Genomic DNA, 23,989 nt, shown 5'->3' with positions numbered 1-23,989 from the left:
ATAGCCATAACTTCATTATTCAGGTTGCAAAATGATCATATAGTAATTGGAATAATTTCACCATAAGTAATGTATTCTATATCTATTACACTTCACTGCAAGTGGCATTGCTTTTGATTGCCTTAAGGGCTGAAATCATTTTTTCTTCAATAGTGAAAGTGTCTGATGTGGCATTTTTGTTGCTAAGGTAATATACCATGTGCATTAGTCCACAGAGGGTTTCATTTTTTAGCCTGGACCTCTGAGGAGTCTTCGTTAGGTTTAACTTGCTAAAAAACCTCTCCACACTTGCATTTGAGAATGGAAGAGATAACAAGACAGAGACCACTACTTTTAGATTAGGGTAGCAAGGAAGGTTGGCAGAATTTCTCTTATTAAGTATTGTATCCCAATACTCCAAACATGGTGTTTGAGCTGTCAACTCTTCACAAAAGCAGTGAGACCTCCACTCCTCATCAGTTTTCTTTTTGTCTGCATATTTACAAAGCTGTGGAATTGCATCAAATACAGGTGCCAAAGATTTAGGTTGCAGGTTTACAGCATTCTTGGGATCTAGACATTGCACTATAGAATGGATGGGCTCTTCAAGTGAAAATCTAGTCTGGATCTGTCTTACAGATTCAATGAGAAAATTTAAGCAATTTGCATAGAATGTTTTCACGTCATTAGGACTACTAGATGGCTTTAAATCTTTCAAAGTTGCCATAGCAGAGACTCCTAAGTATATGTTGTTAGCTGGCACAAAATTTGCACTAAATAGTGGGTGATTGGGATTAAGCATAGGTATTTCACATCTCTTAACAAATGGGATGCTCATGAAATCAGAACAAATGCTTCTGATCAGTTTGCAAACTTCCTGTTTGAGGCAGTAAAAGTTAGGTGATTCAGACTGGAATTTTGTGTTAAAACTGTTGAAACGAGCTAAATTATGAGACAGAAATTCTAAGTAAACCAGGGAAAATTTATCATTTAGATACTGGAGAATTGCATCATTGCTATTTGTTGGATCACTGAAGGCAACATCAGTGAAATATAATTTAAGAGCTTCCCACTGTTCTATTAAGCGGTTGACACAAAGCTCTAATGAAAGCCATCTAGTCTGTCCTGGAGCTAATATCTGATGCACAGTAAAAGCACAATATTACCCTTATCATATACCTTCCCCCAATTCCCCTAGATTTTGCTTATTTTAGGCTTACCCTAAACTTTACCCTAAAGAGGGTCCAAATCCCCTAAAATGGGGTATTTTACCCTAAAGTGGAAACACTGGCTCTAGCAGCTCTACATGTATAGCACGCACGTGCCTATTTTTTTTTTTTTTTTTTTATTCGTGGTTTTCAATGCCCTGCCTTAATTAACCCTATACGTTCCGACCCCTTGAGATTTTTCGCCCTCGTATAGCCAGCATCGTATTGATTTTTCAGAACAACAATAACGCTCGTGAACACTAAGTACTGGAACCTAATCAATGGTGTAAAGCAATAGTGAATAATGAGTGAAAAGAAACTCTCAAGAAATAAAATCCTTTTCTCCCTCTTCCTCCTATTCTTCCTTCTTTTCTTCTTCTTCCTCCTCTTCCTATTCTTCCTTCTTTTCTTCTTCTTCTTCCTCTTCTTCCTTCTTTTCCTCCTCCTCTTCTTTCTCCTTTTCTTCTTCCTCCTCTTCCTCTTCTTTCTCCTTTTATTCTTCCTCTTCCTCTTCTTCCTCCTCTTCCTCCTTTTCCTTTTCTCGCTAGCTTCTCGCCTCTTTTTCTTCCTCTTCCTTTTCTTCTGCCTCTTCCTCTTCTTCCTCTTCCCTTCCTTCTTCCTCTTCTTCTTCATCTTCCTCCTCTTCCTGTTCTTCCTCCTCCTCCTCTTCTTCCTCTATTTCCTCCTCTTCTTCCTCTTACTCTTCTTCCTGCTCTTCCTCCTTTCCTTCCTCCTCTTCTTCCTCCTTTTCCTCTTCTTCCTCCTCTTCCTCTTCTTTCTCCTTTTCCATCTTCCATCTTTTACCCCTCCTCTTCCTCTTCTTCTTTTTCCTTTTCCTCTTCCTCTGCTTCCTACTTTTCCTCCTCTTCCTAGCTTCTCGTCCTACTCTTCTTCCTCATTCTTCCTCTCACTCTTCCTTTTCTTCTTCCTTCTCATCTTCTTCTTCCTTTTTCTTGATTTTGCTCTTCTTCTTCCTCCTCTTCCTCTTTCTCTTCTTCCTCCTCTCCCACCTCTTCCTCTATTTCCTCCTCTTCTTCCTCTTCCTCTTCTTCATCCTCTTCCTCCTTTTCTTCCTCTTCTTCCTACTCTTCCTAGTCTTCCTCTTCTTCCTTCTTCCTCTTCTTCCTCCTTATTGTCCCCTTCCCTCTTTTCCTCCTCTTCTTCCTCCTCTTCTTCTATACTTTTCCACCTCTTCCTAGCTTCTCGTCCTCTTCTTCTTCCTCTTCTAGCTTCTTCCTCCTTTTCCTCCCCTACCTCTTCTTCTTCCTCTTCCTTTTCTTCTTCCTCTTTTTCCTCCTCTTCTGCATCTTCCTCTCCTTCCTCTTCTTCTTCCTCCTCTCCCTCCTCTTCCTCTATTTCCTCCTCTTCTTCCTCTTCCTCTTCTTCATCCTCTTCTTCCTCCTTTTTGGTGATGATGGTGATGGTGGTGATGATGATGGTGGTGATGATGGTGATGATGATGATGATGGTGGTGATGATGATGGTGGTGATGATGATGGTGATGATGGTGGTGATGATGATGGTGGTGATGATGATGGTGGTGATGATGATGGTGGTGATGATGGTGGTGGTGATGATGGTGGTGATGATGGTGGTGATGATGATGGTGGTGATGATGATGGTGGTGATGGTGATGGTGGTGATGATGATGGTGGTGATGGTGATGATGGTGATGGTGGTGATGATGATGATGGTGGTGATGATGATGGTGATGATGATGGTGATGATGGTGATGATGATGATGATGGTGGTGATGATGGTGGTGATGATGATGGTGGTGATGATGATGGTGATGATGGTGGTGGTGATGATGATGATGATGGTGGTGGTGATGATGATGTTGGTGATGAAGATGGTGATGATGATGATGTTGTTGATGATGGTGGTGTTGATGATGTTGGTGTTGATGATGGTGATGATGATGATGGTGGTGATGATGATGGTGATGATGGTGGTGATGATGATGGTGGTGATGATGATGGTGGTGATGATGATGGTGGTGATGATGATGGTGGTGATGGTGATGATGGTGATGGTGGTGATGATGATGGTGGTGATGATGATGGTGATGATGATGGTGATGATGGTGATGATGATGATGATGATGGTGGTGATGATGGTGGTGATGATGATGGTGGTGATGATGATGGTGATGATGATGGTGATGATGGTGATGGTGGTGATGATGGTGGTGATGATGATGGTGGTGATGATGATGGTGGTGATGATGATGGTGTTGGTGATGATGATGGTGATGATGATGATGATGGTGGTGATGATGGTGGTGGTGATGATGGTGGTGGTGATGATGATGGTGGTGATGATGATGGTGGTGATGATGATGGTGGTGATGATGATGGTGGTGATGATTATGGTGGTGATGATGGTGGTGATGTTGGTGATGATGGTGGTGGTGATGATGATGGTGGTGATGATGGTGGTGATGATGGTGATGATGGTGATGGTGGTGATGATGATGGTGGTGATGATGGTGGTGATGATGATGGTGGTGATGATGATGGTGGTGATGATGGTGGTGATGATGATGGTGGTGATGATTATGGTGGTGATGATGGTGGTGGTGATGATGGTGGTGGTGATGATGATGGTGGTGATGATGATGGTGATGATGGTGATGATGATGATGATGGTGGTGATGATGGTGGTGATGATGATGGTGGTGATGATGGTGGTGATGATGGTGATGATGGTGATGGTGGTGATGATTATGGTGGTGATGATGGTGGTGGTGATGATGGTGGTGGTGATGATGATGGTGGTGATAATGATGGTGGTGATGATGGTGGTGATGATGGTGGTGATGATTATGGTGATGATGGTGGTGGTGGTGATGGTGATGGTGGTGATGATGATGGTGGTGATGATGGTGATGATGGTGATGATGGTGGTGATGATGATGGTGATGATGATGGTGATGATGGTGATGATGATGGTGATGATGGTGATGATGATGGTGGTGATGATGATGGTGGTGATGATGATGGTGGTGATGATGGTGGTGATGATGATGGTGATGATGATGATGGTGATGATGGTGATGGTGGTGATGATGATGGTGGTGATGATGATGGTGATGATGATGGTGGTGGTGATGGTGGTGGCGTTGATGATAAGTGTCAGAGAGAGAGAGAGAGAGAGAGAGAGGAGAGAGAGGCCAGTCATAGGCTATTTGACCGTTTGAACCTAGCTCCCTCTCTTCCATCTTTCATAGTATTTTTTATTACGCTAAATTCGCTTTCCTATTCGTCTTGATATCCCAAAATCTCTCTCTCTCTCTCTCTCTCTCTCTCTCTCTCTCTCTCTCTCTCTCTCTCTCAATGCATCCAGGTCCCCCAAAATAAACCATCTGAGGCCAGTGATTTATAGAAAGTAATTTTTTTTTTGCCGATAAGAGTATATTTGCTTATATTGAAAGGAACTGAATATGAATGACATGAATATTTACAGCAAGTGACACTGGCACTGATATTATTTTGGGTATTATCATTGTTGCCTGGTTAATATATATATATATGTATATATATATATATATATATATATATATATATATATATATATATATATATAGAGAGAGAGAGAGAGAGAGAGGCCAGTCATAGGCTATTTGACCGTTGAACCTAGCTCCCTCTCTTCCATCTTTCATAGTATTTTTATATATATATATATATATATAGAGAGAGAGAGAGAGAGGAGGCCAGTCATAGGCTATTTGACCGTTGAACCTAGCCCTCTCTTCCATCTTTCATAGTATTTTTTATTATAAAAAATTTTTTTTTGCCGATAAGAGTATATTTGCTTATATTGAAAGGAACTGAATATGAATGACATGAATATTTAGCAGCAAGTGACACTGGCACTGATATTATTTTGGGTATTATCCTTGTTGCCTGGTTAATATATATATATATATATATATATATATATATATATATATATATATATATATATATATATATATATATATATATATATATATATGAGATGGAAGAGAGGGAGCTAGGTTCAAGCGGTCAAATAGCCTATGACTGGCCTCTCTCTCTCTCTCTCTCTCTCTCTCTCTGACTCCAAGCACGTACGTTTTTTCTTTATTAGCTATATATAGGAATTGTCTGGCCAAAGTACAAGAAATTAACATATGTACGAGACACAGTTATCACCTTATGGTAGTGTCAAAATAAGTATTGTATGTGCCATAATTCGTCATCGCCTGCCGCAATCACAAATGTGCGTCGCCAACTGCCGTTGAATAACTCTCGTACACAGCGGGCTGTGTACGTTTTTATTATGTTTTATTACAGCTAGCTTGTTTGTTGGTCTGTTTAGTGTATCAGCTAAAGCTTTGTTAACATAAAGATGCAGAACATGCAGTATAGCACTATACAATACAGGTATATTAATACTTATAACAGTAATAATATCGTCATCCGGAGGCGTTTGAGCGTTGGTTTTTTTGGCGTGTCGCCGTGCTTCAAAATGATTCGCGTCGGTGTTTCTAAATATTCGTGTTTAGCACGATAACGGAGGCTCCTAGGGGTATTTTTGATCTCGCATCTTCGTCTACGGTATTTTCGTCGTTTTTCAGTAGGTCTGGTTTTCTTTTAAACGTGGTAATAGAAAAAAAATGATCGTTTTGACAAAAATCTCTCAGGAGGAAATAATAGGGTTGTCCGAACGGGTAGGGTTTTAGCTCAGTAGGCACAACTATGCAGCAGACACATATGATAACAGCTGGGGGGGGGGGGCAAATGTGGCCCGGGTCGGAACGAATAGGGTTAAGCTCAGTAGGCACAACTATGCAGCAGAGACACATATGATAACAGCAAATGAGACAAAATAAGGCAACTCATAGTGTAAGAAAATAGCAGGAAAGTTATGCTGCAGTATGACACACCAAATTACAGGGCAGACAGTGATTTGTATTTCATAGGCTACTTCAGTAAACATGTAGCATTTATTGTAGGAACCACACATTAAAGTTGGATGTAATAAAATTATAAAATATATGTTTTTAGCACACATTAAAGTTGGATGTAATAAAATCATTTGATATGAAACTCCTTGAACTAGCCAACCAAACAAACCACTCTCTGTCCATCCCCCCCCTTCAAAAAAGCATTATTTTTCACAAGGTTTATGATGCATTAGTCAAGAATATCAACTGCCATTACATTTTGTCAAAAAAAAATCATACCTATGTGATTATGTATATCATATAAAGCAGAAAAAAATTTGCAAGCTGTAATACAAACAAGATTACTCCTGGAAGCCACATTAATGATGCCAGACACGTGATGATAGACACTTAGTGTGATGAAATTACATGCTGTATTTCACATTATGAAACCAAGCCAAGTGTCACTGCAGCACATATTAGGTAAGGCAGACACCAAAAGCTTGTTACCTGAACAAGATTAAACATAACAGGCAAAATCCACAATAAAGTATTGCACACTGTTGGGTAGGGAAGAGAACAAATGCTTCCAAGCAGTACACCTGAAATAAACAATGGCAGATATTCAAAGCTTGTGAGCTGAACAAGATCTGATTTATAACAGGCAAAACCAACAACGGTGCATTACATGCGATATCTGGCAGGGAAGAAGATAAATGATTCCTTGCATTACAACTGGAAAGTGGCAGACACCCAAAGCTTGTTAATTCAACAAGATCTGATTTATAACAGGCAAGACTAACAATGGTGCATTACTTGCAATATTTGGCAAAGTATATGGAATTTTTTTTTTGGCGTAACAAGAGTAATACTAAATAATGGCAAATCCCACGAAGTTTCTCTTCTTTTGACAAAGCCTGTGCTCTTTGCTGCAGGGCTGTCAGAGTCTGTTTGCTCCAGCTAACATGTACTGAAATACCCCTGAGTCATGAGTGAAGTGTTGAAACTGAAGGCAAGTGAAATACTGTGCTTAGAAATCTATTAGCATTTGGACTTTGATAGTATAAGGCCAGAGCAAACCTCCTCTCTTGTAACCCATATCTCCTACTAGGCTTAGATCTTGCAGCATGTTGAACCTGACCTCAGAAAAAATCCATCCCTATTGGACCTAAAAAATTGCTGGCTCTGGGCAAAAACTGCCCAGGAGTTGTAACAGCCTGGGCTTTGAGCTGCCTTGCCTCCCGGTGCAGACAGCAGGCTGTTGTGTGCAGCAATTTTCACTTTTCATGTCTGAAAATACATGAAAAATATTTAATCACAATTCTAATAAAATATGTGCATCTAATTGCATTATTTTCAGTGCTATACGGACAGTGAATCTAAGCATTGACATTGTCTGCACACCAGCTTCGATGGAAGGCTTCACTTAGATTGCCTGATAAGAGTAATATTTTCAGGAGATGGAGAGGATACAACTGGAGACTCTTGACAGATATAATGTCAAGATCTACAAGCACTCATTTACCATATATATCTTTGATGCTCAGTCCATACTAAAACATTTGTCAATGTGTTGCCACACTAAAATCTAAAATTCCCTGTTTCTGCAATGTTAGCCATACCTAAGCCCTGCTAAACCATCCAAGTGAATCAAAAATGAGTTCCGGGCGGCAGCATGAGCCAATGCTAAATGGCGCCACTATAAAAAAAATTGCCTGCATCATGACAGGCCTGGGCTGACCGTCAGACCCCTGAAGAAAACCTACCGGCGCTATAGGCAGGTGGGGGAAAAAAAAAGGATCACATCAGAAGAATGGACAAAGGTTTGTTAGTGGCACTTCAAGGTTATGCTACCTCTTCAAAGATTGGCCAGTCATGGTTTAAAGTGGAACAGGATAAACAAGAAACAGGTAGGTATCTGTGGACACTACTGTTACTATCAATTGCCAGCCTATGGCAAAATTTGAACCTATGCTATCAAAAACATAAGACCCATATGCTGATCACTCGACTAATCGTAACGGTACTACACCCATAGAAACATAATAAAGAGTTTAAATATATCATTCAAAATGTCAACCTTTTTACATACCTTTTTTTTAAGATATGAAGCCTACTGGTGTAACAGTTAAATATTGAACTCAATTTGTATGCAGAGATGTGAAGTATGTTATTAAGCTGTAATATTTCCAACACATAAGTTGTGATTAAAACAACATGGAATAGTAACTAAAGAGGATAAATTATCACTGAGAACAAGAGGTTCCTTACTATATTGTGATGAGCTTGATGGCCGAGTCGAGTTTCCTCCAACCCCATCAAGTTCACACCCTGTTGAGAGGCAATTTTTTAATCAAAGTGAAAAATGGATGCAAAAGGTCACTAAAACTAGTTATTATACTTGGTGTCACAAATTTGGACAAATAATTTAGGGAAGGACTTGGCGTCACTGATGAGGTAAATGATCTTGTGCACTCATTGGGCTATAATATATACATTGTTATAATGTGTATTATTGTCTTGTTACTATATATTACCTACTGATAATGGAAATACATGTCAGGATTAATCATCAAATACAAGGAAAAAAGAATCATGTATGGAAATTGTGAACTTTTAAGTTCATGTAACAAACAAAGTTTATTATACACAAAAAGGTTGGATACTTCTGATGTAAAAGATTTTTGGATATAACATCACCCCCTTCCTCCATATTGGTTCTTTAAAGCAAGGGTTGACTACAGCTCATTATTAATTGCGGCAGGTTACACGACACTTTTTTTAGTGCAAACCACCTGGAAATCAATGATCATTATAAGGAATACTTCTCATGAGTAGCTACTAAAACTTGACAACCTAGAGGGATGCACCATCAGACTGTAAAGGAGAGATATATTATAAGACATAGCTACATTGGTGGATCCAAAGGGGGGCCCAGGCCCCCCCAATGTTCCTGAGTGATACAGGAAAACTAGCTCAAAAGCGCGCTGCGGCTAAAACAATGCTTTGGCACAAAGTCCAGGCCGTTATACCCATTGATTTAGGTCACTCCACCAGTTTTTCAAGACCAGGACTGCCGAGAATGGCTAATCGGTAATGCTAATGCTCCTTCCACCCGCAAAAAGTCTGACATCCTCCCAAAAACTCATTTCCTGGATCTGCACCCAAGGACATACCGTAACATGGTTCAGTGATCATGGACAAAAAAAAATGTTAAGACAATCAATATCCAATCATTTCAGGATACATAAATCAGCATCCATATGAAGGAATTCTACAACTTAAAAGTGATGTTGAGCAGGGCATGTGTTAAGTGACTTGCACAGTCTATTTTGTGAAGTCATAATTAGATTAATAACACAACAATCAACAAACACTAGATGAAGTATTCATACCAAAATCAGTACATGGAGCTGGTGCACTGCAATGGGAAGCACATTCCTGCAGCTCACCAAGAGGGTTGAATGATGCCATGTACTTCAGGGGGGGTGGCTAAATGTCTTCACCCTTGGCCTCTTTCTTGGCCTCTCCCCCTTCAGCTGCCACATTCTCTTGGATGATATCGGACGTGTTCGGGTCTGTTGGGATGTGGTTGTGTTAGATGTGGAATAACATATGACAGTGGAACATGGAAGGAAAGAGTATGTCCACACGGTAAAATACAGTGAAGAGGATTGCACTGCATTAGTTGAGTGATTACAAGATGTAAATTGAAATTCTTTGGATACTGAAAGGATGTACGGGGACAACTGGGTGAGAAGAGAGAGAGATGCAGATTTTTATGTTATATAGCTAGTTACACCAATGAAGACTTAGGGCATACACATTGAGAAAGACCACAATTTTGGCTGCTTGATGGAAAAGCACTAGATGTCAAAGTGCCAGGACATTGAAGGAAGTAATAATAAGAAAAGCAATAATAATTAATGAGGGTAAATATATTTCTGATATTTTTGTTTATCTTAATACTAGTATTGGAATTTTCAAACACTAAGAATATAATAAATAAATAGATAAATTAATTAAAATAAATACATTAATTGTACTAATACTACCACTAACAATATTAACAGCACTGCATCTAATAGACTGAGCAATAAACTGAGTCTGATATGTAACCATAATTAAACTGTCTCTGTCTGAGTGTTATGTGAAGCTTGCTCCATGCACCATGATAGGAATGGCATAGATGCATGCAGGTTGCTGAGATGCTTACAGTCACCAGCCACTTGTAGATATGGCACCAAAATGTGTTGGAAGCATTGGCGGCCAACTTCCATTTATTTAACTATTATTTTCTTTAAACAAAGGAGACAGCTCAAGGGCAACAAAGCGTACTAGAAAAAAAAGCCCCACTACTCACCGCTCCCAAACAGACAAAAGTAGAGTCTTGATACACTCTTCTTGAAGGTCAAATTATAGGCAGGAGGAAATGCGGACAATGGAAGGCTGTTCCAGTTTATCAGTGTAGGGGATGAAAGAATGGAGATGCTGGTTAACTTTTGCATAAGATGTTTGGCAAGATAGAACATGCAGTAACTGACTTAAATTAGAAAAGTATAGATTTAGGAGGGAACTAAATGGGCAGGCATTGGTTTAATAATAGGGTGGTGGGGGAATGGAATAGATTCATAATCACATAGTGAGTGCAGGGACGATAGCTTGTTTTATGAGTAGACTGGATAGCTACATGGACGAGGCTGACAGGTGGTAATGGGGAGGAATCTGGACCTGCCGTGTGTAGGCCATTCGGCCTCTTGCCGCGGGAGGAGGGGAGGCATGCAGTTAGCAAATTCAGAACAGTTGTCAGCGTGAAAATGATTAGAATTTCCACATTATCATTATTTATATATATATCACTTACCCCGGCTGGCATCCTTCCGTAATAAATGTAGCTTCACACCAGGCTGTGTCCTCTTTATCACCACAAAGGGACATGATTTGAGGCTGGCTGGTAGCGTGGCGGCCAAGTGTGTTATGATTTTTGAACGAGGCAGCGTTGCAAACTTGCAATCAGAGCAGAGAAAGATATTGCTGCGAATAGCTTATAGTAAACAGTATAAGTTAGACCAAGATAATTATATTCACCCACTCTTTCCCCCTACAAACCAATGACTCAATGTATATATATCATCATTACTGATGGAAGTCAGCGTGCGTGCTAAAACAATGAGTTTGGAAGAAAAACATGATCACATAGTTTTTAAAGAACGGCAGTAGGGCTACAATTCCTTGGTTCATTCCAGTATGTATACAGAAAGGTTAAACACATAAAACACATCTAACCACACATGCAGAGAAAGTAATATAATTGCGGTATAATAATATAACAATAATAGCATTACTCATGACATGCAGTCAGGCCATATCTACCTAGTAAATATATACAGTATATATAGTTCCTACTGTTCATTTTAATATTTATCTACCTTTATTTTTATTTATTTAAAATGGGAAATAACCAGACTGAAGAAAAAAAGTAGCAACATTTGCTGCTTGATCCCATGTAGCAACACTGCTGATTGGTTCTAGGGGTTGGGGCCTAGGGGTGGGTCTTAAGGGGGGGAGGCGCCTGAATGTAAACAAAGCTGCTCCTGCGCTATCTGTTGCAACCGACATACACCAACACCCGCCCACGGTCTCCCATAGAGGCCCCCTCTCCGTACCGTTTAGCTGGTACCGTTAGTACCTGCCCACCAGTGATGCCATTTTAGCGGATTTTCCGCTAGATCTGGCGGAATTGCAGTTAATCTAGCGGGAAAAATCTTAGAATTGACAAGAGTAACTGGCGGATTTTCAAGACCAATCTGGCGGCAAATTTTTATAGCTTCACCTATCATCTGGCGGATTTTTTAGGCCATCCTAGCGGATTTATAAATTTTGAGTTGGCAACACTGCGTGCCCCACCTTGATCTTGATCTTGATCTTGATGTCACAGGTGGCTCGGGATTTCTCCCCAGCCAGGCCTTTATATCGGCAGCTCCTGTGAAAAGAAAACAAAACATGCGGGAAGTCAATGTTCTCGGGGCAAGATATCATTCCCTACATCTTTCACGCCACATGCCCTCCAAGAACTCTTTCACTGCCTCAATCACTCGTCCACTCGTCTCTCCACTGAGCCCCAGCAGCAGCACCATCCACTCCCTTCCAGTCCTCCCGTTTACATCACGTCCCATCTCGCTCAAAAACACATGCATCATCTTCGTTCTCTCCCTGTCATACTTCTTGCATTCCAGCACTACATGCTGCACAGTCTCGTCCACACCCCTGTCACACATCTGGCATACTTTGCTGCGGGACTCAGACCATCTATAGTTCCTTGCATTCACATCCAGACACTGCGCTCTAGCACGGAAAAGAAGATCACCTCCCAGGCTTCCCTCATACCACACCTCACATTTTGGGGCCTCTTTCTCCCTATACCAGTCGAGAGTTTCCTTTCTTTCCATCTCATTCTTCCACTTGCTCAATCCCTCATCTTTAACTGCCATATCTATCACATTCTTCCACTTTCTTACATCCCACTCAAACCCCTCTCCATTTCTGTTTGTTATTCTCCATTCAAACACATTCTGTCTATCTTCAAAGGGTCGGTACACCCACCTACTTAGCATAACATTCCTGTCTATCATTCGCCCACATTTATTCGCCCATTTGCCATCTCTTATACTCCACAAGTATACTTTCCTTGCTAATCTTGCATCCTCCATTTGTTCCAGTCTCACTTTATATCTCAAGGTTGCCTTTACTAGTCTTTCACTAAACGTGCTCCATCCCATGTCCCCCCTAAGAGCCTCTACTGCTGCAAACCTTGGTGCATTCAGTGCCATTCTTGCTACCCTATTCTGCCCCACTTCCAATTTTTCTATCTCACTGTCATTCCATGTCATCACATCCATTCCATACATAATGCTCGGGACAGCCACACTCTTCCAAACCTCACGGATGACATCATACTTGCTCGCTCTCATCCTCGCTGCACTCCCTAAACGGCCTACCCACTGGTTTGCCATACTTATCTTTACATTCTTGGCCCTGCCGCATCCATTTACCTCCATCCACACCCCTAGATACTTGTATTCTTCCGTCTGTTCCAACTCATCCCCTTCCAGTCCCCAAGTTGTTTCTCTCTCATCCTCTGACCTATTCACTATCATTACTTTGCTCTTCTCACTACTGAACCTAACCCCAAAATCCCTTCCATAACCCCCTACCACATCTAGGAGACTCTGTAGTTCTTCAGCAGACTCACTCATAACCACCACATCATCCGCATACAACAACACACATACTTTATCCTCTCCAATTCTCACTCCTGCATTCATTCTCCTCATTCTGACTGCTAATTCCTCTGTGAAAGGACTAAATAATGTTGGTGATAATATACAGCCTTGTCTCACTCCTCTTTCACTCTTCACCCAACCTGTCTCTAGATCACCTAGTCTATACTTTGCTCTAGTACCTACATACATACTTCTAATTATGTTAACAATCTTATCACTCAGCCCAACTTTTTCAAGCACTCTGCATAACACATCTCTATTCACCCTGTCATAAGCTTTCTCTATATCTAGGAAGCCTAAGTACAGGTTACCTCCCTCTCTTTTTCCTTTCAATCAGCTCATTTACAACAAACATATTATCTTCTGCTCGCCTGTCCACTGAATCCGTTCTGCTCCTCACCCAGCACCCTGGCACTCTCAATCCATTTACACAACCTTTCATTCAACACAGCACTAAAGATTTTTCCTATTGAGTTTACCAGAGAGATTGGCCTATAGTTCTTTAATTCCTGCTTACTCTTATGCCCGCCCTTGTGGATCAGAGTCACTCTACATTCATTCCATTTAATTGGAACTCTCTTCTTCCCATACCTGGTTGAATAACTCAGTCATCCTCTCAATCACAGCCTCACCTCCATTTTATACAACTCATACGGGATCTCATCTGGTCCTGCAGCCTTACCATTCTTCTGTCTTTTCACACATCTCTCAACCTCCTCCCTACTGATCCTTTCATTCAGCTCATTTGCATCTTTCCTCTCCATAGTCACACATCCTTCTCTCACACCAAATACTTCCCCTACTCCTCCTATTTCTTCCCAAAATTCCCTAATTGACTCCCTCATTTTCTCCTTATCTGTAATTTTTCACCATTCACCTTCAGACTTTCCACATTCTCACTGTCACTCATCCTCTCACCTCTCAGGAATCTATACCACTCACGACCTCCCTCAAGCCCTTTCTCTCTCAGGGTCTGAATCACACTTCTTTCACACTGAACCTTTGCACTCATGATCTTCCGCTTTGTCAGTCGTTGGTGTCTCACGTAGCTTTCCCATGCATTCTGGTATTCACCCTCAGCTTCTTCGCTTTCTTGCCTCCTTCTCCTCATTCGTCTACACAGTCTATTTAGTCTCTTTCGTTCTTTCCTAGCTGTCCTAATATCATCGTTCCACCACGGTTTCCTTACACGCTTTCTACCATTCGTTCTCACATACCCTACATGTTGGACTGCAGCTCCTCTCACATTCTCTACGAGCCTTTCATTCAAAGCGTCCACATCATTCAAACTACCCGGCTCCCAATTTCTTTCACTCAAGTCTACCTGAAAATTTTCCCACCCTACATCTCTCAGTCTCCACTTCTTCTTCTTCCTGTCCTTTTCTTTCATTTCATTTCTACCATTCAGCCCGCACTCCACGGTCAACATATTATGGTCAGACACAATATCAATCATTCCCTCTTCATCTATCCACATACGAGACACACATTCACAAGATTCTCCCATTTACCAGTACATAATCAATCGCAGACTCTGATTTCTTGCACTCCAGGTCACACGTCCCTCAGCCAGAGTTTCATTCAGGTTCTCTAAGTTCATTTCACTTACAAACTCAGCTAGCATTTCTCCATTCCGATTTATACGTTCACCTAACATACCTGTATGTGCATTCATATCACCCATAACAATCACTCTCTCTCCTGCATGCTCTCTCACAACTTTTCTAAGAATATTGTACTTTCCCCTGTTTTCCCTTACTGCTCTTTCACCTTCTACAGTCATATACACAACAACCATAACTACTCTTTCTAGTCTGCCCTTTTTATTCTTGCATTCCACACTCACGGCCAATACATCTTCACTGCTAGCACTGTTACCTACATCTAGCTCTTCCACCTTCAGATTCTCATTTTTGCGGTGGAGGAAGGCTACGCCTCCTCCCATAGTCTCCTGTTTCTTCGCCCTTCCCAATCATCACATACTCACCTCAGTCTGCACGTCACCTCTCAGGTGTGTCTCAGTCAAGCCTATTATATCATACTTCCATTCATCCAGTTCCTTACTCATGTCCTCAAGTTTGCCCACACCCCAACCTCTCACATTCAAACATCCAATCTTCATACTTTCACTTGCCTGGGTTGTGTATCCACTCCTCCGTGCTAGGTCATTTATACCCGTTCAAACTGTCCCCACTGCATACAGTGACTTCATCCGCACCCATTCACGCAGGCGCTCCCCCATCCTCCTGTTCCCGTTGCCGCTCAGGTGCACGCCATCCACGTCGAACGCTGCGTCTCCCCTCAGGACTCCGTCCATGTCGATGAAGCTGACGTCGCCCTTCTTCCCTCGCGTCCATTCAATCTTCATCTTCATCATTTCTTCTTGGATCCTCTTGTGACCCCTTGTCACCTGTACAGCAAGAGCAAGAGCGTGATCGTGCCCAGTGGCAGTCACTGTGGCACAGGTACACCAGTAAACAGCCATCGCTTGGAGGGTCTCCAGTGTCTGTTATCACTCGGTCTCTGTCAGTCTGTGAAGGTCGCACCTGCATTTTACCTGTCGGCGAACACCACTTCAGTCGTGATGGCCATGTAGGTGTTTCCAAGGTCCGCCTCGCCGAACCACTCATCTCAGCACGGTCAGCACAGCCCACAGATATTTCAGGATGAGTTTCAAATCATTACACGCCTCCAATTCGTCTAGACGAGGCAGATAAATTAGGTGATGCCTTTCCTCCCGCTGTAATCCACCATGTTGCAATACTTATGCATTTTTAACGGTGCTATGGGAGCCCCTTCGCCGTCTTCTTCTTCTTCTTCTTCTTTTGACCTGTAACGCTTTGTATCGCTTCTTAGGTCCTCCTCCTCTCGTTCCTCCCTTCTTATTCACACAACTTTCTTTTCAGCGTTATGTAATTTTCTAATCTGAAATAAAGCCACTTATATTCACTTATACGGACATTTGTGCCCTTTTTTCCCAGCACTGCGCGAGGAACACTTTTGCCAACTTTACCATTTTTCTTTCCGTTTCCTTTTTGTCTCCATACAGCCCCAACACCGTGCAGATCGCCCCGTTTTCCTCCTCTAGTCTCCTAGCCCACTCCTCTCCGCCTATTACCATCACTACTCCTGCCACCAACTCCCCTCTCTGCCTCTCATAGTTGCTGCATTCCACTATTAGGTGTTCTACTGTTTCCATCTGCCCCGTCCTACAGCTACAGTCCTGGTTTCCCCCGTCCCTGTTCCTGCCGTTTACCTCCAGGGTTCCTGTTCTTGCTTTAAACAATAGTTTGCTCCCCCAGTCTCCTACATGCCAGTGTACTCCCTCTGGTTTCTGTTTCCTGCTGTACCATTTTAGCGTTGACTTGCCACTCATTCCTTCCTGCCATTTGACTTGTCCGTTCCTTTCTACTGCCTTCTTCACATCCCTGATCTCCATTTCATTCCACTCTTCCCTCAGGTGTTCTCTCCTTTTCCACCTCTCTAACTCTTTCCCCCAGGTGGACTTGTTTCCACTTTCTTGCAGTATTTTCTTTGCCCATCTCTCCTCACTACTCTTTTCAATTTTCTTAAGGAAGCCTAACTTGCCCTTTACAATTCTTTCCTTGAATGTACTCCATCCCATATCTCCTCTGACGGCCTCTACCGCTGTGCTCCTAGGGGCTCCTAATCCCCACCGGCCTACTGTGTTCTGAACCTTTTCTAGCTGTGCGATGTCCCCTTCTCTGTAGTGCGTTATCTCTGATCCATAGAGGCAATATGGTACAGCTTGTCATTTCAAAATACTTAGCCCTACATCTTATTTGTTTACTACTCTATTGCCTCCATTTATTATCATCCCTGACATCCTCCTTGCCTTCCCTTCATTCACTTTCCTCTGTTTCTCCCCTCCTATGCCTTCCTTGCTAACCTCCATTCCTAGGTACATATATTTATCGACTACCTCCAGCACGTTGTTTCCTAGTACCCATTGGTTACTGCCTCCACTACCAAACTCCATAACCTTACATTTTCTTTCACTAAATTTCAGGTCCCACTCCCTCCCATATGCCTGAGCTATGTGTAGGATCTCCTCCATCTCCTCTTTCCTCTCCGTCATCAACACTACATCATCAGCGTAAGCCAGGCACCCTAACTTCTCTCCTCCTATCTCTACCCTTTTCCCGGCTTTCCTAATTCTCACTATTAGCTCCTCGAGGTACATGTTGAAAAGCGTCGGGGACATCACACAGCCTTGTCTGACTCCTACATTATTTTCTAACCACCCAGTAGTGACGTCTCCTAACGTGAACTGCACCTCATTTCCCTCATATAGGCTCTGTATTATATTTACTATCTTGTCATCTACACCTACATGTCCTAGCAGTCTAATGAGCTTTTCTCTGTTCACTGTGTCGCGCGCCTTTTCAAGATCTATGAATACTAGGTATAACTCCTTCCTCTTCAACTTGTTCCTTTCAATAATCTCTTTTAAGGTAAATATATTTTCCAGCCCTCCTCTGCCTTTCCTAAATCCACTCTGTTCCTCTCCAAGCACCTTTTGCATCTCTATCCAGTTCTTAAGCTTTTCGTTTATTACTATTCCAAACACCTTTGCCATGGTGTTCATGATAGCTATTGGCCTATAATTTCCTATCTCTGCTTTATCCTTTCCCCCTCCTTTGTGTATCAGAGTTACCCTGCTCTTTTTCCAGTCCTGTGGTACCTCCCCTTCCTCCAGAACCTCCTTGCAGATATTAAAAATAACCTTCTTGACTGCATCTCCTCCATACTTGAGGAATTCTCCTATAATGTCATCTGTTCCTGCCTTCCCATTCTTCAACATTTTCAGTGCTCGCTCTACCTCCCCTATTTCTATTCCTACCTCCTCCATTTCCTTTCTGTCACTGTAGATTACCATGTTCTCTATTCCTCTATCCCCTGTATCTATCTTGATTACCTTACTCCAGTACTTTTCTATTACTAACCTTATTTCTTCCTCTGTTCCAGTCTCCCTGCCCTCTGTTTTCAGTATCACCCTCTGATCTACCTCTTTCCCTCCTAGGTTCCTCTTCAGTCTTTTCCACCCTTCTTTTTCTCTCTCTCCTCGGGGTAGATTGTTTAGTTTCTCTGCCTGCAGTCTCTCCCAATCAGCAATCTTCTTATTAATTAAGATCTGTGTCGCCTTCTGCACCTTCCTATAACTGCTATACGCCTCCCATTCCTGTCTGTGCTGCTCCCCTTCTTTCTCTGTCAATTTCCGCAACTTTCTTTGCCTTCTGTTTTCTCTTTTTCTATCTCCTATTGCTTTTTCTACTTCTTCATCCCACCAGCCTTTCAGTCTCCTTTTTCCTACCTTGTACTTCTTTATACCTATTGATATCTTTGCCTCCTCTGCTATTACCTCTTTTACCTGTTTTTCCCACTGATCACTTGTCCTGTTGCCTTTCTCTATTTCCCTACATAGCTTTCCATCTAGGTTATCCTTATATTTCTCCCAGTCGGGATTCAGCGTGTCCCATTTTGTCTTCCACTCTGTCTTCATCTCCTGTTCCTGTTCCTTCCTCCCTCCCTTTCCACATGTCACACCTATCATTATATGGTCTGATATATCTACCTCCTCTTCCTTCCATATCCTACATTTGCTTTTCTCCACTGCCTCACTTGCCATGATATAATCTATAGCTGATGCTGCCCCTCTGTCCCTCCAAGTTATTGGGTCCTCAAGCTCCCAGTTCTTAATTTTCAAATTAGCTGACTCCGCAAATTCTAGCAACATGTGCCCATTTCTGTTGACTGGTGCATTATTTAGGCCTATGTGTCCATTGAGGTCTCCCATTACAATCCACTTTTCTTTTCCTACCCTGCCGCTAATTTCCATTAATGCACCATACAGCTTCCTATTTTCCTCCCGGTTTTCTGCCCCTTCTACTCCCATATATACCACTGTCACCCACCATTCTTCCTTCAGGTCTGTCACCTTAACTGTGATCAGATCTCCCTTGTTGTATCCTAACTTTTTCTCAGTTTCTTCCAATAAGTCTACCTCCGTTACCTTTCTTCCCGCCCTCTCCTTCACTATCACACCCACTCCTCCTCCCTTTTTCTCTCCTACTTTCCTTCCTCTCCCTATACACAGCCAGTCACCTTCCTGCCACTGTACCCTGTCATGCCACCCCGTTTCTCCTACTTCGATCACCTCAATGTTTTCACTCTCCTTCAACAAAATTCTCCACTTCCCTTCATTCCAGCCTCTCGTGTTCAGGAAGGCGAAACACATCTGCCTTCTCATGGCCTCATGCTATTTTCTTTCCTGTTCAACTCCTCTGTACTGCGCCCACTCCACTATGTTCCAGCCTGCCCACACTTTTCCAATGGTGAGCAGATGCAATCCATCTCCTGCCCACACTCTTCGCCGGGCCATATTTTCACTGAGATGGAGGCTATCACACTGCCACTCTTCGGTCTTCTTCATGCACTGCGTGTTCACCCACTTCCTTTTCCACTCATACGCTGTGCCCTCCTTGTTTCGCCTCCTCGGCACACTCATCACTAGCACATTTCCTGGAACCCGTGATTTCACTCGCTGGACTATTTCCTTCAGCATTTGCACAGTTCTTTCTTCACCCACAGTTTCTAGACCATTTCTCCTCCTTCGACCACGACTAGGTCATCTGGTAGAATTTCCGGTCGGTGCTCCTCCACTATGCCCTTGATTTTTTCTATTCTGGCACCACTTTCGGTCCTGTCCATTATCCTGTAGAAGCCATCTGTTAGGAAGTGGATCTCCTTTCCCACCCCTTCAGGATGTTGTCCCGAACAGCCACAGCCATTGCTGCAGCTTTCCTGGCCTTCTTCTCATTCGCCGCCCATCCTGCACCTTCTGCCAGGTTTGGCTCCCCACCCCGACCCATGGGGTGAAGTGCTGGCCAGACTCGTTCTTTTGGTTGACTTCTGCTGCTCCTTTTCTCCTCACCCCTGCCGTCTGGGTTGCTGCTGTTGTTTCTCTCCCTTCCTTAACCCCTGACGTCTTTCCTGTTGCTCCCTTCTCCCCTCCTGTCTGGACCCCTGTTGTCTCTCCTGCGGCTTCCCTGTTCCTCGCTGGTGGGCCTGTTGATGAAACTTCCTCCTCCACACTTACCTCTGGTGTAGTTACTACCTCCTGTTTCTCTGCTGCTGCTCCTTTGCCTTCTTCTGGACTTTCTGGAGTTGCTGCACCCTGCCTTACCTTCCCCGCTGCTTCTGCCTCCTTCTCACTCCCCGTCCCTGGTTCAGCCTCCTTCTCCTTCACTGCTGCTTCTGCCTCCTTCTCACTCTCCGTCCCTGGTGCAGCCTCCTTCTCCTTCACTGCTGCTTCTGCCTCCTTCTCACTCCCCGTCCCTGGTTCAGCCTCCTTCTCCTTCACTGCTGCTTCTGCCTCCTTCTCACTCTCCGTCCCTGGTGCAGCCTCCTTCTCCTTCACTGCTGCTTCTGCCTCCTTCTCACTCTCCGTCCCTGGTTCAGCCTCCTTCTCCTTCACTGCTGCTGGTTTCCTCTTATTCTCCGTCCCTGGTGCAGCCTCCTTCTTCTCTCCCGCCTCTGCTCCTTCCTCCATCTTCCCTGCATCCTCGCTGGCTGCGGTGCCCTTGTGGTAGTTGTGATCCGCAGCCACCACTGGCTCTGCCTTCTCCACCTCATCGCCAGGGGGATGTCTCTTGGCGTCTGCCGCTTCCTCCTCTTTTCTTGTTTTCTTATCTTTTTCCTTCCACTCTCTCCTTGTTCTTTCTTGACACGTTTCACACACAAACCATATGTTCTTGCATTTCAAGATCTTCATGTGTTCGGGCTTTACCGCGCCCTTTACCACCATGCAGCCCACATGGTACCAGTCATCACATCTCTCGCAGCTCACTCCTTTACTCCAAGCTGTGAACATTTGGAACATTTAAAGAAGTAGTGTTAACTACAACAAAAAAGTGTTAGGGATGAAAGTGGTGAGAGATGGAAAAAGAAAAGGAAATTCATGGTGGACAGAAGAGATAAGGAGGATAGTAAAAGAGAAAAGGGAACTTTTTAAAGAAAACTTAAGAAAGAAATGTGGTTGAGCAAGTAAAAAGAGAAAGGAAAAAGAAATATAGAGAATGCAAAATGAAATTAAAACAAGCAATAAAAGAAAGTAAGAAGAGAGTTGGTGAAGACTTTGGAAAAGACTAAGTGAAAAATATAAAGGGAACAGGAAATCATATTGGAAAGAAGTAAAATATGAAGGAAAAGCATCACCCCAATAATATCTCCCCAAGGAAAATTAATGAAGTTATGGGTGAGAATGGAAAGATGTTCAAAGACGGGGAAGCTGTGAAAGAGACATAGAGAGAATATTTCAAAAACTTAATGAGTTTTGATGATGGACGTCCAGCAGCTGTAACAGCAACAGTTTTGAGCGGAGGTAGAGGAGGAGTATATAAAGAAAGAAGTATAACATATGAAGTAAATCAGGCATTAAAAAGATTACAAAATGGAAAAGCATCAGGAACTGATGGAATCAATCAGATATTTTCCTTCAGGATGGTAGTAGAAAAAATAATAGCAAAAGGAAAGAAACTATACGCTGCCTTCATGGACTTTGAAAAAGCTTATGACAGATTCGATTGGATTGCATTGTGGGATGTTTTAAAGATTTATGGTGTGGGAGGAAAACTGCTTAGTGCAATAAAGTCTTTCTATGAGGATGCATCTGCATGTGTCAAAATTGGTGGAGAAACAAGTGAACATTTTGAGATAAAGGTGGGATTAAGGCAGGGGCGTGTCATGTCACCATGATTGTTCAATATTTATATGGATGGTGTCATGAGAGAAATAAAGGGCAAAGTTGGAGTAAAAATGTATGCTGAGGGAAGGAAGTGGGTGCTGAATTCAATCCTGTTTACTGATGACACAGTGCTCATTGCAGAAAATGAAAGTGACTTACAAAACTTGGTCAGTGATTTTCATAGCGTCTGTAAAAGGAGAAAGCTGAAAGTAAATGTCAACAAAAGTAAAGTGATGGTTTGTGAGGGGAGTAGAAGTGAAGTTGTAGATTTTGTATGCCCATATAGAGTGGGAACTGAATGTGAAAAAGAATGCAAAATAATTCTGAATGGTGAAGAAATGGAGGAGGTCAATGAGTTTAAGTACCTTGGATCAGTTATCAGTTGAAAATACAATAATAGTACCAACCCTCACATATGCAAGTGAAACAAGGGCCTTGAATGAAAGTCAGAGGTCTAGAGTGCAGGCAGTGGAAATGAGTTATTTGAGGAGTGCTTGTGGTGTGAGTAGAATGGATGGAATAAGTAATGAAAGTGTGTATGAGCGTTTTGGAATGTGTCACGGGGGTGAAGGGAATAAGTGATTTTAAAGTGGTTTGGCCACATGGAGCGAATGGAGGAGAGTAAGATGACCAGAAGGGTGTATGTGAGATTGAGGGAGGGAATGTTAGAGGACGACCTCCAGTGAAATGGAGAGACAGGGTGCAGGAGTACGTTAGGGAGAAGGATGAGAGATCCTTGAGAAACTTTGAGCAGGCAAGGAGGAGGTCCGGATAGAGAAAGATGGAAACTTCTGCCGTGGCCATCCCCTGGTGGGAGCTCCTAAGAGCAGGCGTCGATGAGATGATGATGATGAATGAATTGAGAGGAATCACAGCAGAAATGTTGAAGAGTGGAGATGAAGTTACTATATGAATGGTCAAGATATGTGAAGTGGCCTGGGAAGGTGGGGGGGAGGTCCCAGCAGACTTGACAAAAGCCATCATGGTCCCAGTTTACAAGAAGGGCAGGAGAGGGGAGGTGGGAGTTGTAGGGGTATAAGTCTGCTGAGTGTAGGCTACCTGGAAAGGTATATGGAAAAGTCCTAATTGAGACTGCGCAAAGACTTACAGAAGAGAAAATCAGTGAAGAACAAGGAGACTTCAGGAAGGGAAGAGGATGTGTGGATCAGATATTTTCCTTCAGGATGGTGTTTTATTAGAAAAAATATTAGCAAAAGGAAAAAATACTATGCTGCCTTCATGGATCTAGTTATTCTAAAGAAAGTTTATGACAGAGTCGATTGGCTGGCATTGTGGGACGTCTTAAAGATATATGGTGTGGGAGGAAAATTGCTTAATGCAATAAAGTCTTTCTATGAGGATGCATCTGCATGTGTCAAAATTACTGGAGAAACAAGTGAACATTTTGAGATGAAAGTGGGCTAAGGCAGGGGTGTGTCATGTCATCGTGGTTGTTCAATATTTATATGGATAGTGTTATGAGAAATGAAGGGCAAAGTTGGGGAAATTGAAGTAAAAATGTATGCTGAGGGAGGGAAGGAAGTGGGTGATGAATTCAATCTTATTTGCTGATGACACGGTGCTCAATGCAGAAAATGAAAGTGACTTACAAAATTTGGTCAGTGTTTTTGATAGTGTATGTAAAAGGAGAAAATTGAAAGTAAATGTCAACAAAAGTAAAGTGATGGTTTGTGAGCGGAGTAGAAGGGAGGTTGTAGAGTTTGTATGCCCATATAGAGTGGGCATTGAATGTGAAAAAGAATGCCAAATAATTTTGAATGGTGAAGAAATGGAGGAGGTTAACGAGTTTCAGTACCTTGGATCAGTTATGTGTAAGCAT

General features: G+C 42.5%; 2 protein-coding genes and 1 long non-coding RNA gene across 5 annotated transcripts; all 3 read right to left on the bottom strand.

Annotated features, from left to right (window-relative positions):
• Positions 1-5,947: 5,947 nt before the first annotated feature.
• On the bottom strand, positions 5,948-11,049 carry LOC126985521 (uncharacterized). Its single transcript, XR_007738769.1, has 4 exons — positions 10,964-11,049; positions 9,495-9,677; positions 8,371-8,430; positions 5,948-7,389 (listed from the first exon to the last, which is right to left on the bottom strand). It is a non-coding gene; the product is annotated as an uncharacterized LOC126985521 (long non-coding RNA).
• A 951-nt stretch (positions 11,050-12,000) lies between these two features.
• On the bottom strand, positions 12,001-13,581 carry LOC126985515 (uncharacterized). Its single transcript, XM_050840506.1, has 2 exons — positions 12,387-13,581; positions 12,001-12,208 (listed from the first exon to the last, which is right to left on the bottom strand). Exons 1-2 carry the CDS (start codon positions 13,569-13,571, stop codon positions 12,191-12,193), a joined length of 1,203 nt encoding a protein of 400 aa, XP_050696463.1. The 5' UTR covers positions 13,572-13,581; the 3' UTR covers positions 12,001-12,190.
• A 2,429-nt stretch (positions 13,582-16,010) lies between these two features.
• On the bottom strand, positions 16,011-22,892 carry LOC126985512 (uncharacterized). 3 transcript variants are annotated; one of them, XM_050840505.1, is made up of 2 exons: positions 20,242-22,892; positions 16,011-16,307 (listed from the first exon to the last, which is right to left on the bottom strand). In XM_050840505.1, the coding sequence occupies exons 1-2, from the start codon at positions 21,283-21,285 to the stop codon at positions 16,269-16,271; spliced, it is 1,083 nt and encodes a 360-aa protein (XP_050696462.1). In that variant the 5' UTR covers positions 21,286-22,892; the 3' UTR covers positions 16,011-16,268. The 3 variants fall into 3 exon arrangements, with proteins under 3 accessions (XP_050696462.1, XP_050696459.1, XP_050696461.1); XM_050840502.1 differs by lacking the exon at positions 20,242-22,892 and adding an exon at positions 18,350-19,735; XM_050840504.1 differs by lacking the exon at positions 20,242-22,892 and adding an exon at positions 18,412-19,735.
• Positions 22,893-23,989: the final 1,097 nt, after the last annotated feature.

The sequence above is a fragment of the Eriocheir sinensis genome, chromosome 59 (genome assembly GCF_024679095.1).
Source record: "Eriocheir sinensis breed Jianghai 21 chromosome 59, ASM2467909v1, whole genome shotgun sequence".
Taxonomy (NCBI): domain Eukaryota; kingdom Metazoa; phylum Arthropoda; class Malacostraca; order Decapoda; family Varunidae; genus Eriocheir; species Eriocheir sinensis.
The sequence above is the reverse complement of the archived record's forward strand: the minus strand, read 5'-3'. Positions and strand labels throughout refer to the sequence as shown.

Bases quoted from the DNA above. Each gene is read 5' to 3' on its own strand.
- LOC126985515 (XM_050840506.1), bottom strand. From the start codon at position 13,571: ATGTATGTAGGTACTAGAGCAAAGTATAGACTAGGTGATCTAGAGACA.
- LOC126985512 (XM_050840502.1), bottom strand. From the start codon at position 19,653: ATGAGAAGGCAGATGTGTTTCGCCTTCCTGAACACGAGAGGCTGGAAT. The intron at 16,308-18,349 runs GTTAGTAATAGA...GCTTTATTTCAG, and splicing joins GGAACAGAGGAAGAAATAAG to ATTAGAAAATTACATAACGC.